At 39.3% G+C, this 16,476-nt stretch overlaps 2 protein-coding genes across 4 annotated transcripts; both read right to left on the minus strand.

The window, feature by feature from the left end:
- Positions 1 to 138: 138 nt before the first annotated feature.
- On the minus strand, positions 139 to 12,417 carry LOC137611924 (dipeptidyl peptidase 9-like). 3 transcript variants are annotated; one of them, XM_068340094.1, is made up of 21 exons: positions 12,288 to 12,417; positions 10,963 to 11,053; positions 10,527 to 10,765; positions 10,200 to 10,312; positions 9,702 to 9,875; positions 8,273 to 8,441; positions 7,952 to 8,062; positions 7,623 to 7,751; positions 7,449 to 7,510; positions 7,267 to 7,367; positions 6,854 to 7,031; positions 6,562 to 6,721; positions 6,370 to 6,449; positions 6,077 to 6,229; positions 5,440 to 5,575; positions 4,631 to 4,776; positions 4,215 to 4,361; positions 3,919 to 4,071; positions 3,135 to 3,277; positions 2,745 to 2,856; positions 139 to 2,517 (listed from the first exon to the last, which is right to left on the minus strand). In XM_068340094.1, exons 2-21 carry the CDS (start codon positions 11,016 to 11,018, stop codon positions 2,425 to 2,427), a joined length of 2,655 nt encoding a protein of 884 aa, XP_068196195.1. In that variant the 5' UTR covers positions 11,019 to 11,053; positions 12,288 to 12,417; the 3' UTR covers positions 139 to 2,424. The 3 variants fall into 3 exon arrangements, with proteins under 3 accessions (XP_068196195.1, XP_068196194.1, XP_068196196.1); XM_068340093.1 differs by having other exon boundaries at positions 8,273 to 8,444; XM_068340095.1 differs by lacking the exons at positions 139 to 2,517; positions 2,745 to 2,856 and having other exon boundaries at positions 3,131 to 3,277.
- Positions 12,418 to 12,968: 551 nt separating this feature from the next.
- On the minus strand, positions 12,969 to 15,611 carry rps15 (ribosomal protein S15). The gene is made up of 4 exons (XM_068339975.1): positions 15,554 to 15,611; positions 15,094 to 15,179; positions 14,402 to 14,636; positions 12,969 to 13,129 (listed from the first exon to the last, which is right to left on the minus strand). Exons 1-4 carry the CDS (start codon positions 15,554 to 15,556, stop codon positions 13,016 to 13,018), a joined length of 438 nt encoding a protein of 145 aa, XP_068196076.1. The 5' UTR covers positions 15,557 to 15,611; the 3' UTR covers positions 12,969 to 13,015.
- Positions 15,612 to 16,476: the final 865 nt, after the last annotated feature.

The following is a 16,476-nucleotide window of genomic DNA, read 5'->3' on the forward strand; positions in this document are numbered from 1 at the left end:
TTTGAAGCGATTATAAATACCACAAAAAACAAATAACAATTCCAAAACAAAAAATAACCACAAGAGTCAATATATGTGATGGGCTCATGTTCAAGTGGCTTTATTATCATACATTTTGTCATGTGAAATGCAAACCGGTTAGCCTATACTATACATCTCCAGGATGTTCAGTATATAGTCTTTATTTTTCATTATAAAAAGTTTGTGTTTCAAGTTATTTTTTAAAATTTTAAATAAATGAAGTAGTTTTTAGTAATTTCCCCTGGAAACCACCTGCAGGATACATCCCATACAGAACACCTGAGCTAAACAAAGTCATTGAACCACATGTGTGACAGATAGTTAAAGATTTTAGCAGCTTAATTACGTTGCCTGACAGCAAACCTCAGGAGCCTCCAGGTGTCAGCTTTAATTTCTCATAGTGATTCTCTGCGCTCCATCACCAGCTTTACTCTTTAAGGTGTTTCATCCACTCTGATCCTCCCAGAACTGACAAGTAGGTCATGATCGACCTCCATCACAGCTGATCCAATGGGGTGGTGTGCTGTGAATTTACCTCTGTTGTCTGATTTATCTAGTAAAGATCAATAATAAATTGGGTCAGCTGAAAGACTGCTATCTGCAGAGGAAAATGTAGGCCAGAGAGGAACACTTACACAACAAAGGTCTTGTTACAACATCTTGTTCAAGCCTGAAAACAGAAGTCTTGCTTCAGATTCAACCACCAAGGATCACCATTGGCCTAATAATTACACTAACTGGTACAGCTAACCCATTTCCAGCTGATGAAAATGTTAAATCTTGACACAATACCGTACAGAGACCATATGAAATAGAAATATTACCCCACTGATGACTAACATTAGCTAATGTCTGAAAGCAAGGACACATATTACTGTAGTGTTATCCTAATATTGTGTCACATTGTGGTGACTCAATATCAAATAGCCTTTTTTCTCTTCTTACAGCTAACTTTACCAACAAATTGTGCAGTAGTGGTATCTTTCACCCATCAAAAGGGGTATGCCTTTGCTAGATTTAAAATGACTAAAAACTAGTTAAAAACTGTATTTGTAAAAAATCTTGAGTGTACAAACATTTTGTTAGCTTTAGATGGAGCCAGGGCGGTCAGATTAGCGTAAAGAGAAACCAAGCCAATTCGCTACCAACTCCATCAGTCTTTTCCTCCAATTTTATGCAATGAATTAAAGTAGCACATTTGAATTAAAAGTATTGAGTGCATTTCAGACTTCTCTGTATTATAAATCCTTTTTACAGCTGGTCTCAGGAAATGGATACCAGATTTTTTGATTTCAGTGAGTGGTTAACCATAATTAAAAACCAAATGCTGAAAATATTCCATTTATGTGTAAAAAATCTAATAAATATATATATTTCAACATCTGAATTACATGAAGCAAAAATGGAGGAGATGCGCCTGTGCGTCCTCATAAGAAAGTCTGGTTCCACCCTGTAAAGCAAATTAGGTGGGCAAATGCTGCACATCAGTCACATTTGTAAAATGTAACTGATTGAAAATAATGTCGGAAAAGAGAGCGATTGATTCATACATTTATTCATTATAATGTACAAATTGTATTCCGGTGGTACAAAGCTGTTGTAAGACTCCAACGCTCACTCTCCTGTTGTTTTTATTGCAGTAAAAAAGTAAATACCAGTATGATCAAGAGTCAAGAGGTACTTTGGCAAATATAAATTATGTGTTAAGAAGGCAAGCAGACATCACAAGCAATGTAACGTGAGGGGAGAAATCAGCGCAAAGGTTTCAATGAGCAACTTCTGTCAGTTCTCATTAAAAGAATAAAAATTCATAAAACATTTAATTTTAAACACACACTTAAAACAAGCTGACAGAGGGAGAGACTTGCTTCTTCTTTTCTTCATCGTTACACCAACCGTAATGTACAGTCTTGGAAGCTCATGGCTGCAAATGTGTATAGGTTCCATTTCACATCAGTGATCTTTAAGCCCATTTCTTCTTTTTCTTCTTCCATTGGCTCAAGAGAATAAAACAGGTGGAATGGGTGGGCGAACGACACGATAACGTTTGGCAAAAACTCTCATGGTTGCAGAGTTGAGGACATGATGAGTCAATGTGACGCAGCCTGAAAGTATTTTTTTATGTCTTTGTCCAGCTTTCAGTGTGAGACAAAGACAACGGGGGGGGGGGGGCACAAGGGAGAAAGAGAGAGTGGCAGAACAGACGGAGAGTACAAGGTGGAGGATTAGCAGAGACGTTAACATGGCTAGTTCACAGAGAGAGTGGCTCGTGGCCAGAAGTTGTCCGATAAGTCTCTTGTTTACAAGTGAACATCTAGGAGCTGATGAGGGAAAGTCAAGGAGCGTAAATGTAGGTAGTGAGGGGTGGGGGGGGGGACTTCACATCTCCCCTGCTATCTCATTTCAGAGGTATTGTTGTAGAAAGTGCAGCAGCATTATCTCATAGTGCTCTCCAGACTCAGGGCAGCGAATACTGTGTCGCTCATTAGGATATACCTGAAAAAGTTAAAACAGAGGGTAGAACTTACACACTGGTGTGTATCCTGTAAAATATGATGTGGTAAATGTCATTAATTTAATGCAATGATGCTGATGTGAATAAATCACTGTAAGTATTATTTTACATTACAGTGGTGTGAGAAAATATGACAATAATTTAAAGATATTTTGTCCTGTGGTATCAGAAATGCATTATTCAGTAGTATAAGGCTTGTAATTCTGACCTGAAGCTGGTAGGGCTTCCCAGCGCGGATTATCTGTGACACGAGGAAATTGGTGTGGAAAAAGTGCACATTCTCATCTAGAAATCCATGCAGAATCAGCAAACGGTTGGGCCTGGGAATATCAAGGATTATAACAATATGTCAAACATGGAAAGCTTCATAGAAAAGTAAAAAATACAGTTTTAATGCTGGAAAAGTGACAGGTGCCATAATTCTTTCAAATTCAGAAAAAGTTTGAACTTGATTTTTATTTCAGAATCAATTGTCAAGCCCTGAGGGTTTCCTCTGGGGCGCGACATCATGGTTTGCTTTAGCCTGCCTGTTTCAATATGTCAAATATTTCAAGTTCAACAACCGTAATGCCATCAAACAGGCGCAGTGCGTTCTTACTCGCTGGGGAGCTTGTCCACATGCAACGCCACAGAGCCTTCCTCATAGCCCTGCTGGTTGTTCTCAGGCACATCCATGTAGCGCTCTGTGTAGCCGGTGTCATAGGCCATCCACACCGTCACCGGAGCGCCGGCAATGGCCAACTGCAAGGAGGGAGAATACAATCAAAGATGGAAAAGAATGGAAAATGAAGAATAGAAAAACTTTCCTACTGTGAGATTTATTGTTAAGGTTTATATAAATGTTCGATTATTATATAGAATTGGTTCCAAAAAATAATATTTAATGCATCAACAAATGTTCCTACTGAATGAGGTTAACGTTAATCAACACTGCCACCGTGTGGATGTAAGTGGTAACTACACGACAGGTTGTGCTACATACTTCATGACGTATCTGATCCCTGATGAGGGTGAGTGAAATACAGACACGGTGAACACTCTTAACAAACCAAAGACAAAAAAACCCCTATAAAACCGCAAATGTAATTCACGGCATCAAGTACAGGGCTTATTGGTAATGTTGATGCTGTTGATACAACAAATTGGGTGTACAAGAGGTGTTTGAGAACCAATTGTACATAATCCAGCACACTGCTAAAATGTCACTGAATTACGGCCAGTGATTTTCGAGGAAACATACACTACTCCCCCTTACACATGAACAGATGGACCTTTATATTCCCCTTTGGGCCCGGCATAAAAATGGCTGCTCATTACTTCGATCATCGACAAACAATCCCATCACCAGTCAGCACAGTTAGAGGATTGAAAACTCTTCCAACCTTGAAGATATTGGGTCGCTGGATGAGGCCCATGAGAGACAGGAAACCCCCGTAGGACCAGCCATGAATGGCAACACGGCTAAGGTCTACAAAGTTAAACTTCTCTGCCACATACTGCAGCCCCTCCACCTGGTCTTCAATCTCCACCTGACCCTAAAGAAGCAGAAACATTAGATTGTTCATTAAAAACATGCACAAACACATGAGGATATGGTTGTTAATTTCTTTTTGGCCATCTTTCAACTGTTAGAATGATTCCCTCTGGATATTATTTGACTGTCTGACCCTTACTTTACCATTTTATTTTTTAGAGCTCCCTCAAACTCGAGGCCCCTCTGACAGGAACCCCTCCCATCAATGACGACAACAGCATAGCCCAGGGAGGCCAGTGTGTTCAAACGGAGGTACTTCATCCCTTTGAAGGAGTTGTTCACCAGCTGCACCTGAGGCCACATACACAGAGAGGGTGTCTGAATTTACTTTACATTATTTACCCTATATATTAGTGTTAGATATTAATAAAGACAAATATAATACATCTTCTCCACCAGGAAAAGTTTCACAAATCTTGGTAAATAAAAGCAGTGGGATGAATACCAAAGTGTGCACATGATAGCATTTCAGAGCTCAACGGAGTAAAACAGGGTCCGATGTCTATTTTATAAACTTCTTGTGAATGTCATCTACTGATTACACTAATATATCCACAAACCTGTGGGCCTCCATACACAAAGAGAACTGTTGGGTGTTTCTTGCCGGGCTGCAGATTGTGAGGCTTGTAGACCATCCCATACAGCTGGAAACCTGACTTCCCTGGAAAGTCAAAAATCTCAGGCGGACTGTAATCTCCTGGACAACCTGAAGGACACATGTCGGAATTAGGTTGGTATACTGTATTCTAAAACTAAGATGGGGATGGACAACCAACACTAAAACACACAAAATATTAATGTAATTCTGGCACCAACACTGCAACAGGCCCTCAGACAATACTTGGTTTCAATTTAATTTGTCTTTTACTGCAGACACATCAATTCAGGAAATGTTCTGCTTTCTGATGGGCCAGACAGACACTTCTATAGCACCAATCCTTGATTTTGAAAATACACTGTTTAATGATAGTAACAACAATCACACACGATAACTCAGTGAGAACTCCTTGGCCAGAGTGGTAGATGCTTTATGTTCCCTTGACTTCTGCAAAAGCAGAAACATAAATGTGCAACAAGAAATGTGATCTTGTTACATACACACAAAAAATGTTGAAGTGCTTTGGCAACACAATATCTGATGTCAATGCGGTTCAGCCAAACTGTCCTTGATTTCACCAGAACCAGACATCAACCTTCCCATACAGACGTCTCTATTGATTGCTTCAAAAATAAAACCACAGATAGTCGGACAACCTTCACGTTTGGCCAGACAGCTGTCTAGGAAAAGCTAAGTGGGCCCAGTTATATGATTACAAACTCTTCACATTGAAACCAGTATGGCCACTGATTCGAGGCACAGATGCTTTACCTGGTGATTCCATCATGCTGGCCCAGAACTCAGGTACCACATGCAGGGGGTCACCTTCTGAGCTGCTCAGTTTGTAGACATGAACACAGGGAGGAGTACTCACATCACTATAGTGGCTGACAAAAAAGTCAAAGTTCTGTTGGGCGAGAGAATATGAGAGGTGCTAAATTATTATAGCTACGTATTTGTATTTTAAAATCACAGACAGGAAAGAATGGAAAAGCTGAGGCAAGAAGGGACGCATCCAGCTTTGCTGCAAGGCAGCTTGACACGTGCTTCCATTTTTAAAAGAAAAAAACAAAACAAAAACACACCCAGAATTTTGCAGCATTTATCATATATGCTGCAGACCAATCATCCCAAGTTTTGAAATGTTTTCCTTTGCTTCAATAAAGTGAGTTCAACTGGCATTAAACCACATTTTGCACCAGCCGTTACTCCAAAAGTTTAACTTTATGTCTCTTATCCTGATTTAGTCCTATTAATCTAGTGGTTTAAATATTTTACTGTGTCAAACAGCAGACAAAAAGAACAGAAGTGTCTTTAACTAATACTGTTTGATGACAGACAACCAGAATAAAATCCCTAGAAAAATAAAATGTGCACAACTTTTGGGCATAGAAACAAATGGCTTTACCTGACTAACAGAGCAACTATGAGAAAAGCCAGGTTTGGTTAATCTGACCACATCTCTGGGAAACTCATAGCTGACCACATAGAGGTGGTGCTCCAGAGGAGTGTCCCTCGTGCCCTGGAAGAACACCAGCTTTGATAACTCGTTCACCCAGATCTGACAAAGTAGAGAAAACACGACGTTAACAGTTATCGCAACAAAATATATGTCCAAATACGTACTTCATGCAGTCCAACACTCATGTGCCTTTTAAAAGATTTTAATTTCTACATTCAACAGTGCTGTACGGATCTAACCTTAGAACCATGTCTTGCTAGCACTTCCCATTCTCCACTGGTCAATGGAACCTCCTCCTTAATTACACATTTGAAATCTCCTTGAAGGAAAAAAACACAAGACGATAAATGTGTCCCTTGACATAACAAATGCACCACGATTATGTGATTCTTTCGTTATGATTGGTTCAAATGAATTCAAAAGATTCTTACCATCTACATGCTGGTAGTCGTCTGCCCAACAGTAGCAGCCCGTTTGTAACAGGGATGTGATTTTGTACAGATGGCTGAAACCCGATTTGGACTCATTCACCCAAATGAAAGTAAACTCATCTTCCGTTGTTTGAATAAAAGGATAGAATATATCGTGAACCTGCAAGACGTACAGTCAGTTAATGAATCTGAAGAGAAGAACTTATGGTAATCATGACAATAAGTTAATATGGTACGACGCATTTGTCACTTTTAAAGCAACTACAGATTTTAGCATGAAAAAAAGACCTACGTTAATCCAGATGTCTGTGGTCTCCTCGTAGATAATGTATGGGTGTGTGCTGCTGTGAATGGCCGCCAAATTATTCTGCCTCTGAGCTGGATCATCTGTGACAGGGATGAAAAGCGCTGGAGGCAGAAGGACCAGCTGGAGTTTTCTCTGACTGCGGTCCAACAACACTGCCCAGCCACTAGGGGGGGGTCACAGAGCAGACACAACTCAAGACAAGATATTGCATGACGTGTTAAGATTGTTCAATTAAATATCAAATAATTTATAAATTTAAGCATTTTACTTGTTAGAATGATTAAAAAAGGCTGAAGAAAATAATGGAATACATCTCCATGTCCATGTACAAAATCACGTTACATGGCTTCTCATGATTTATTTTGAGAATGACCAGATCACTGACTTTTAACACTCACTATTTGCCATCGCTCGTCCATCCTACTCTGGCAATGTATTCTGTTGTCGGAAACAATGAAGTGAAGGGGACAGCCAACTCTTTATCATCCATACGTATAATCTGTAAGTACAACCATTAATGCAAATGAAAAAGGGCCATGTATAAAGAAGAAGAAATATTCACAGAAATAGTAAAACTTACTCTTCCTTGGTGGTCTATCTTGATTTCTGCCAATTTAAGCGTAGCCTGGGGATTTTTACTCCCTGTAAACATAGAAATAGGAAAATACACGTAGAAAAAATATACAAGGATTAAAAACAATCTGCTCCGTGCCTGTGTTTGTACAGCATAAAGCTACTAGACAGCTGCACTGACCTGTACGAGGATATCTATATGCATCTGCTTTCCGCTCTTCCAGTGCCGGAGATGGAACATGAATAATCTCTACTTCTGTCTCATCCACCTCTTCATACAGCAGATGCAACGTTTTACCTCCATCAGGGTCTGATAAGAGGATAAACATTAAATTGAGAAATGAAAGAATTCTTTAAAGCCTTAAAAAAATGAAACAAAACACCAATGGACAGTAAAATCCAGGTTCAGAGAGTTCAAAAAGTCTAATGTCCAAACTATTAACTGTAAATGATCTGTTCTTAATGTCCTGTATGTGAACGACCCAGGTATTAAAGCCACAACATGCTCACCATGCACTGCTGTGGGACTCCACCAGTAGCCAGTGAAACGGTCAAACTCTTCCTGGATGACAAAAGTTGCTACACCTGCAGATCTGGGGTCCTCCTTGACACTATCCACACCTGTAGGACATTTAAATATATTAGGGGGAAAATATATTCCTGTATAATTGATATGGCTTTAAATAATGTTAGAATATTGGTCTTTTCAATACAGTTCTAGATGTAGATAAAAGGTACGCAACAGCACATTTTAAACACATGAACCCACTTATTATTGCAGTACATTTTTTAACTTAATCCAACAGTTCAAATGAAAGTCAGTCTTCAGACCTTTGTGACAGTAAGTGAGTCTCCTCTCCTCGCCCGTCTTGATGTGGGTTATCCACAGGTCATTGTTGTTGATGAAGGCTATGAAGTCAGGATCTCCGGGGCAGATTTTAGGATCCATGCGTGTCCCTGAACACTGGGTCTTGATCTCCACTGGCTTTACAGGAGCAGACTGCTAAAACCAACACGCACAGTCTTAGTCAAAGGCAAGCTGAAAAGTGACTTTTAGATGCAAAGTTATAGAGGAGACCTGTGTGGGTGTAACAGCAACGCATGATCACTTCAAGATTATCATAACCTAAGGAATGACAGTATTTTCTGCACTGTAAGGCGCACTGGACTATAAGGCCCACATTCAACAAAAGACCTACGTTTAAATCTCTTTCATATATAAGGCACACTGGATTATAAGCCGCATCTGATTATAAGGCGCAACTTCAATGACTGGCCTATTTTAAAACTTTTTCGTATATACGGCGCACTAGATTATTAGGTGCACTGTCAGTTTTTGAGGAAATTAAAAGGCTTTTACGTGCGCCTTATAGTGCTGAAAATGCTGTACCTGTTAACAATATTACTGCCATACAGAATCAGTACAGAAGCTATTACATGTGTGTTACGAATGCATTATCACCATACTCATGTTTTTATGTCCTGTTATCCATAAAGGCATATCATGACACCCTAATATGACACGTGACCCACGCAATCAGATTTCAAACAAAGATTAATAATGTTCTTGATTTAAAAAACAAAACAAAACTCAGCAGCTCTAAAAATCTCAACTGTGTGTAAATGTATACTGAACATACAACTGCTTTCGAGATTGATCATTATGACCTGCTGAACACATTAAGAGGATGAGAAACCAACAATTGCAGCCCTTAAACTCACACGAGCTAAACTGAATTAAATATAGAACAATATTCAGGATTGACATTGATACTAACATTCTCTTTTTTGAGAAAGGATTTTCACAATATGGGCAAAATCACCATTAAATAAAACTTTACATGTAAAATTAAAGTAATATTCGTAACTTATTCTACAATAAAATGGGGGGAGAAAAGTTGTCATGTGATTGATCATCTTTCTTGCAGAGAATTTTAATTACCAGAACTGAAAAAGTTAAAATGCAGATATTAAATCACATTACATTTCAATGTTATATATTTAATCACACATCATTAAATGTAAATTCACAAAAAAGGAAAAGACTTGTTCCATGATAATTATATTAAAATCTTGATAAAGTTATCAAACAGATGTTTGATAACTTTATATTAGGGCACCAATGGGAATAATCAATGTGCAAATTAATGCAACCACCCCATGGCTACAATGTGGAATTGTATACTTTTACCAAAATTAAATCTGCACTGAGTATCTAAGCATTCTCAACTAAAGAAAAACAAAACAGCACTGCACTCACAATGAAGCCATTGTTGCCTCCATCCTGACAGTAAAAAAGGCTATTGCTGGCCTGGAAAAGGAACAAGCCAGTCTGGGCATGATAGTCATAAGAAGTGATTCCAAATGCACCGAGACGTTTACGTTCTCTGAGCAACTCCTCCTCTCGTGAATAGGCCCCTTGGTGTGGCGTAGCCTGAGAAAACAAACACAAATCACATTTTCACAATTTTGTTTTGTACACTCAAAACTCGCTGTCATGCAATCCACTAAAAACAGTGTTACAACTGTGACATAAATAACAGAACCTCAATGATCTGACCCGGTAAACGGTGTAGTCATCATGCACAGTAATATCGGTCATGCTGATTCTTTATTTATCAAGTTTTACAACATATTTCAGGTTGAAACCCAACTTCATCTCAAATAAAAACTAAAGGAAAGTGTTGAATTACAACCAATTTGTCACTGTTATGCTTTCTCTTATGTCGCTGCATAAACAGGAAGGGCGTGTGCTCACCTGGAAGTGATCCAGCATCTGTTTCCATGACAACACTAAGAGGGCTTCTTTTCGGGTCTTCTTGGGGATTTCTGAGTAAAGTAACGAGTTTTCTCTGCTTCCATATGGCATTCCTTGTAAGCATACAGAAAAGAAACAAAGTCAACAACAACATCTTCAAAGAGTTGTATTCACTGGAAAGGGAGGGCTTTAGTATTATGTGGGATCACAGCTCAGCTGCTCCGAGCATTACAACATGACTGAGGCCAAGTGACAGAAATACAAAAGAAATTCAGACAAAAATTAGAAGAGATTTTGGGCACAATTATGAAGTATCTATCAACTTACCCAGGTAGTATAACCTGTGGGAGTGGGGTCCATTCTCATCTTTTTTCTGCACAAACTGAAAGTCATGGGGAGCCTTGTTGGCAATCATGCCTGAATACTTCCTGCTACAATGGATAATGTCACGGAGACCCTCCCAAGAGTGCTTCTCTACAAAGAACTGAGACGGAACATCCTCCATCTCCACCACTTCTGTGCTGTTTGAAAGGCCGTCCACAGCCATCATACTAACTGTTACACACCTGCAGTGGACATTAGAATAACCAGTAAGAGGCGCAGAACCCAAGATACTTGCTCTTGTACATTCTTAAAAAGGAACTGATTAAAATTTATATTCATTTATCTTCCCCATTTTGCAACTGTTAAAATAAATATATCATAAAATATAAAATTATAATATAAAATATAAAATAAATATAACATAAACATTATACTGTACCTTTTCCAGATGCCTTCTTTATTGTCACAAAGTTTGACCTTCTTGACTCTATGCATTCACCAGTCAACACACCTCGCTCAAATTCTGTCACCTATGGACATAGTGCATAGCGATTGTTGGAAATTCCAGAATAAAGTTAACGAGATTGCTTCTATATCATTTCTATTGGTTATCATGTGTTAAATCCAATCTTTTCCTTTCAGCCTCTCTCGTTACGGGTTACCACAGAATGTCATCCTTTTCCACATCAGCCTATTTTCTGCATCCTCCTTTCTGTCCTCATGTCTTCCCTCACTACATCTATTCACCTTCTCTCTGGTGGTCTTCTTGCCTGGCAGCTCCATCCTCATCACCCTTTTACCAATATACTCACTATCTCTCTGGACGTGCCCAAACCGTCAAAGTCTGCTCTCAAACTTTGTCTCCAGTGTTAAATCCAACACATCACAAACACAAATGATAAGTCTTCAACTCTGCCAAAGGTCAAGTAGAAGGTGTAGGGAATATCCCACATTCTTTGCTTATCCCCTTGTGTTTAATGAAGGATTAGCAAACAGGAAAAAGAAAATCAGAGACTGTAAAGACTGCCTTCCTCACAAAACTTAATAGAGTAGTGGGAGGCTAGTCTCCTACCACTCTATAGAAGAGTCACTAGTGCCCATAAAGAATCAATTCAACATTGACTTGCATCTGACTAGTATGTAGACCTGTGAGGTGATTTTAACCTAAATGTTTATTTGATTATGTGCCAACAAAAGGAGCTACTTCAACCCTACTTATTAATCAGCTACAGATACTCCCTGAAAGACTCACTTTCAGGTGGTTCCTGTATCTTGCGCGAAAATTTTAAGTGGTAACAAATTAACTTGTTCAGCAATTTCTATTGTAATATGGAAATGAAGCATTTTAGCTTTTACCGGAGCGCTCGTTTAACAGGTAGGGAAGAACCTGAGTCGAATAGAAAGCAACGGTAACCTAAGGGTTAGATAGCCCACAATAGAGCTTTGTTCTCGGATTTATACCACTCATTCACACTAGAAAAAACACCGGCACATCAATGTGTTGATATCTTCAATGACAGTAGAGTAGGATTTGTTTGGTAGTAGATGTTGAAACCCAAAGTCGCTGGAAATGACAGCTATCAGTGTCTCCATTTAAATTTCTGAGCTGCATTTTTTTGGCATGACAGTTCCCCTCTGTCATTTTCGATCTGAAGCTAACCAGCGTTAGCTAGCTCGGCTAGTAGCATGCTAGGTGCTAACTAGCGATTTTAGTTATGTATAATAAAAAAAAGAGCGACGAGCTGGAAAATGAGAAACACTTACCAATTTGGTCACTGCTCGTTGAAACAAATGCTAGATTTTCTTAGCTTAATGGTGATAAACTGAGTGTGTAAGTGCTGGAGGTTGAATCCATGGCCCAGAGTGGTCACTCACAGAACTAGCTGCTTCTCCAATCGAAAAGAGGAACCTTAGTTCCTCACGAGTACACTCCGGAACGTTTTTAGGTGCGCACTACCGATACTTTCAAAAAAAAAAAAGAAGGAATTGTCAGCTATGACCGTCAGTGATGCCCAACTTCATCCCAAAATCTTCCAGTAAAGTTTTTTCTCATGTCTTAACCATTGACATGCTGTAATAAACATGGTTCCAGATGTTTCAATGGCTAGCAGGAGTTTGAAACCATCAACAATGAAAATAAAGTTCCCAATTTGTATTATCTTGGTAATACATTGGTGCAGCTCAGGAATAATTGATTTTCTACAGATTTAATAACTGAAGCTTTGCCAATGTTCCACAGCACAAAAATGAAAGCATAACTCAAGTTACCTGGTTTACTAGACCTGACCACAAAAAAAAAATCAATATGCATTTACTGTAAAGCCAAAACAGCATTTGCAGCAGTAAAAACAGGATTTGAACTGGAAAACCATTGCTGAAAATCACATCAAATCCTGTATGCAATCAGTACTTCATATTTTGACAGTAAAGACAGTAAAACAGACATGGTTTGAGGAACAACCTTTTTTATTTATACAAAGATTACAGCCATTCTACTTCAGGGGGATGAAACGAGAAGAGTGTGTAGCTCCAATACCAGGGCGACCGTGCTTGACTGGCTTGTAGGTGATGGAGAACTCACCCAAGTAGTGGCCACACATCTCAGGCTGCAGAGAGGAGAAATAGATTAGTAATCAGATAAATTACATAAAAGTCATTTTGTGTGTGCAGTAATGAGCTTTGAATCACAATTCTACAACTGCCCTCTGGAAGTAATGCTATTTGGCAATGTTAACATTATAGGATGCTGCAATGTTACAGCACCAAAAACTATTCTGAGGTACCCTAATCTATCATGGAATTGAGCTAAATATAAATATCTGACAATATTTTTTGTACTGAAAGATTTCAGATAATTTCATGAGGCTTTTCTTATTGGCAGATATGGTAAAGTTTCAAATGTTTAAATTTGTAGAACACTCGATACAAGGCAACAAGCACTTCAGTGAAACCTAACTTATATATTCAGCATTACATTTCCATACTTTTTTTTTTTTTTAAATTTCCCAGTTTGGGATAAAGTATCTTATCTACATCAAGTTCATGAAATTCCTTTAGAGCCTTAGTGAATTTATCCATTTTGGATGTCTATGTTTAACAATTTCCATAATTTGCATCAACTCATCAGCTGTCATGATGCATGTACAGTGAAAAATAATGTTACCTGTCTGATTAAATTGTCCAGATTCTCCATATTCATCAAAACAAGCCACATCACACATTTGAGTTGTTTGTTATTGCCTTTTTCATTTTTACACACATGGTTTCCATAGCTTTTGTCCAAGTCTCAGAAGTCCTACTACAAAGAAATGATATGGGATACAACAAGACTAATGAGAACCATGGCAAACTGAAGAATCAGTATCTTTTACCGACTTTATCGTTGTGAGCTTGAAATGTTCATGCTGGTAGCATCTGAAATGAACTGGATTACAGTGCACCCTCGTTCCTCGCGGTTAAAGCGCTCCAGGAACCACACACAATTAACGAATTCCGCGATAGAGCGACCATTTATCTTACTAACGGTAATTTAAACATTTATGCCCCTCCCCATACTGATATCAAACCACCTTCTATCTGCATTACCTTTTCCCACTCTTATCAACTGTTTAAAGCACTTTTGTGTCTCACGTAAGTCCGAGACTCACGGAACAGAACGCGCTTCCAGATGCTGTCAGCCAATAGTATGCGCGTACAGTATCATGTGACTGCCTACCAAAAATCCCCGATAAGGTGAAGTCGCAGGCGTTGATGTGCGAATGTGATGGCGCACTCATCAATTTTTACTGGAACTGCAAGTACTATTTAAAAAATGGATGCAAGTGTTGACATAATGTCCATGAGAGTCAGAAATGTAATATTCTTCAGGTCTCCCTCACCTTGATTTCAACCTGGTTGAAAGTCTTGCCGTTGTAAACTCCAACCATGGACCCGACCATCTCGGGCAGGACAACCATGTCCCTCAGGTGGGTCTTCACCACCTCTGGTTTCTCCATGGGTGGAGCTTCCTTCTTCGCTTTACGCAGGCGCTTCAGAAGAGACTGCTGCTTGCGACGCAAACCACGGTTCAGCCTCCTCCTCTGGCGGGCGCAGTACAGCTGCATCAGCTGCTCACTACATGGGGACAGGTCAGTAAATTCAGTTACGCTCCTGGTCATCCTTTAAGTTAGGGCACCACAATATGAACCAAAACTGACGTTGGGCATTTTCCTGTAAGATAATTTGTGATATGAACAGATATAGGATATTTCCCATTGCTATGAATGTTTGGAATTTTTTAATCAAGCTACATTGCCTGGTTCCAAAGGCAGCTGGAAACTGATTGCAATTCACTGTGATTACAATGACAGGCGATCAACTCATTAGCCAGTCATTCTGGTGAATTGTCAAAGTTATTGGTCCTACCATCATTGAACTATAAAATTCTAAATCATGGGCAATGTTAAGAAACAACTAAACACACTCTTCTGGTAGCATTGCAAGGGCAATAGGCTCGTTGAGTAAGCAGGATGTAGAAAAAATAACATACAGCGCAGTGGAATGAGCTCCCTGAATTCTGCGTTCCACTTACTAGGACATGTCCAGAAGTTGATCCAGGTCGACACCTCTGTAGGTGAACTTCCTGAAGGTACGCTTCTTCTTGATTTCGGTGTCCGCCTGTAGGGATACATGTACATGTAGTCAGTACCATAGTCAGTACAGTCTATGCTTTATCATGCTAAAAAATTCTAATTACTAAAATGTATCACAAATGAATGGCCTGTTGTCGCTGACAAACACCAACAATAACGTGTCCGGTTACAAATACAAGCTAAAGTGATAGTTAGCTTAGCCTCGGAAGGCCGTAGCACGGGTCAATACGGGGACTATTAAGGATTATTTCTGATATTTAAATCAAAGATTTTTTACTACATCAATGGACAATATGTGTAGTTGTCGGATGAGCCCACGAGTTGCATATTTTAAGTTTATTAATAGCCCAGATGCGAACAGATTGTATATCGAAAATCTGCTATAGCTAAGGCACCTACCATCTTGCCGGAGGTTTCGGGGGAAAGAACGGGCGGAAATCTCGTTCATGGTAATATCGCGCGATTTGCGCCAACATCCGGTGGTGTTTTGGTCATACCCCATGTGGTCAACAGGCGGTGCTGTTCTGCAAGAAATAGTTTTCATGCCGTCAAATTTCCTCCCAACGTGTCCGATTTGGTTTCCTGTCAACCCAAAAGGGAAAGGAGCAACGACACTAGATAGAGAACAGGTAAAGAACTGATCTTGTAGATATGTTACAAGAAGCATTAACAAATAAATAACAAAACACCTGAAAAGTGGACAACAATGGCGTTTTTTACACTCTCCCAGGGGGTTGACATGGCAACACTCATGCACATGCGGGAGCAGCCGGAAGGGCGCTTCTTCTCCGGGTCCAAGGACAGGAACGAGCTGTAAACCAACCAACCAGACACCCGTCTCTGTGTGACCTAAATCTAATTTATGAAGAGCATCTTTTACAGGAGGGGCGGCACTTATTAAAATGTGTGTCCCTTTGGCGCAGGCTAGAGGAATTGACTGCATATGAGACTCAAACTTTCTAATCAAACCAAAACTTGAATCAAAGTACAAATCATTTGAAAGCCTTGATCTCAGTCTTTCACGACCAACCTGGAAAACTCACTCTAAAGTTTTAATCAAGTGCCAATCAGGTAATTATTATAGGCTATTCGAGTTTATATGAATGTTAATGATAGCCTTGCACTACTTCATCTCCCTATTAGATTCATTTGGCTTCAGTCAGAGTGCATAAACCCACACACTGTTTAAACTACACCCTCAAACTTGTTCTGACATACGGTTTTGAATTAGATCATTTCAGACAGAATCCAATTCAAAAAGATCACAGTTTGATAACTTTCAAGATCTTGGTAGTATATTTAATAAACTTTCAAGATCTTGT

Source organism: Antennarius striatus, chromosome 18 (genome assembly GCF_040054535.1).
Source record: "Antennarius striatus isolate MH-2024 chromosome 18, ASM4005453v1, whole genome shotgun sequence".
Lineage (NCBI taxonomy): Eukaryota > Metazoa > Chordata > Actinopteri > Lophiiformes > Antennariidae > Antennarius > Antennarius striatus.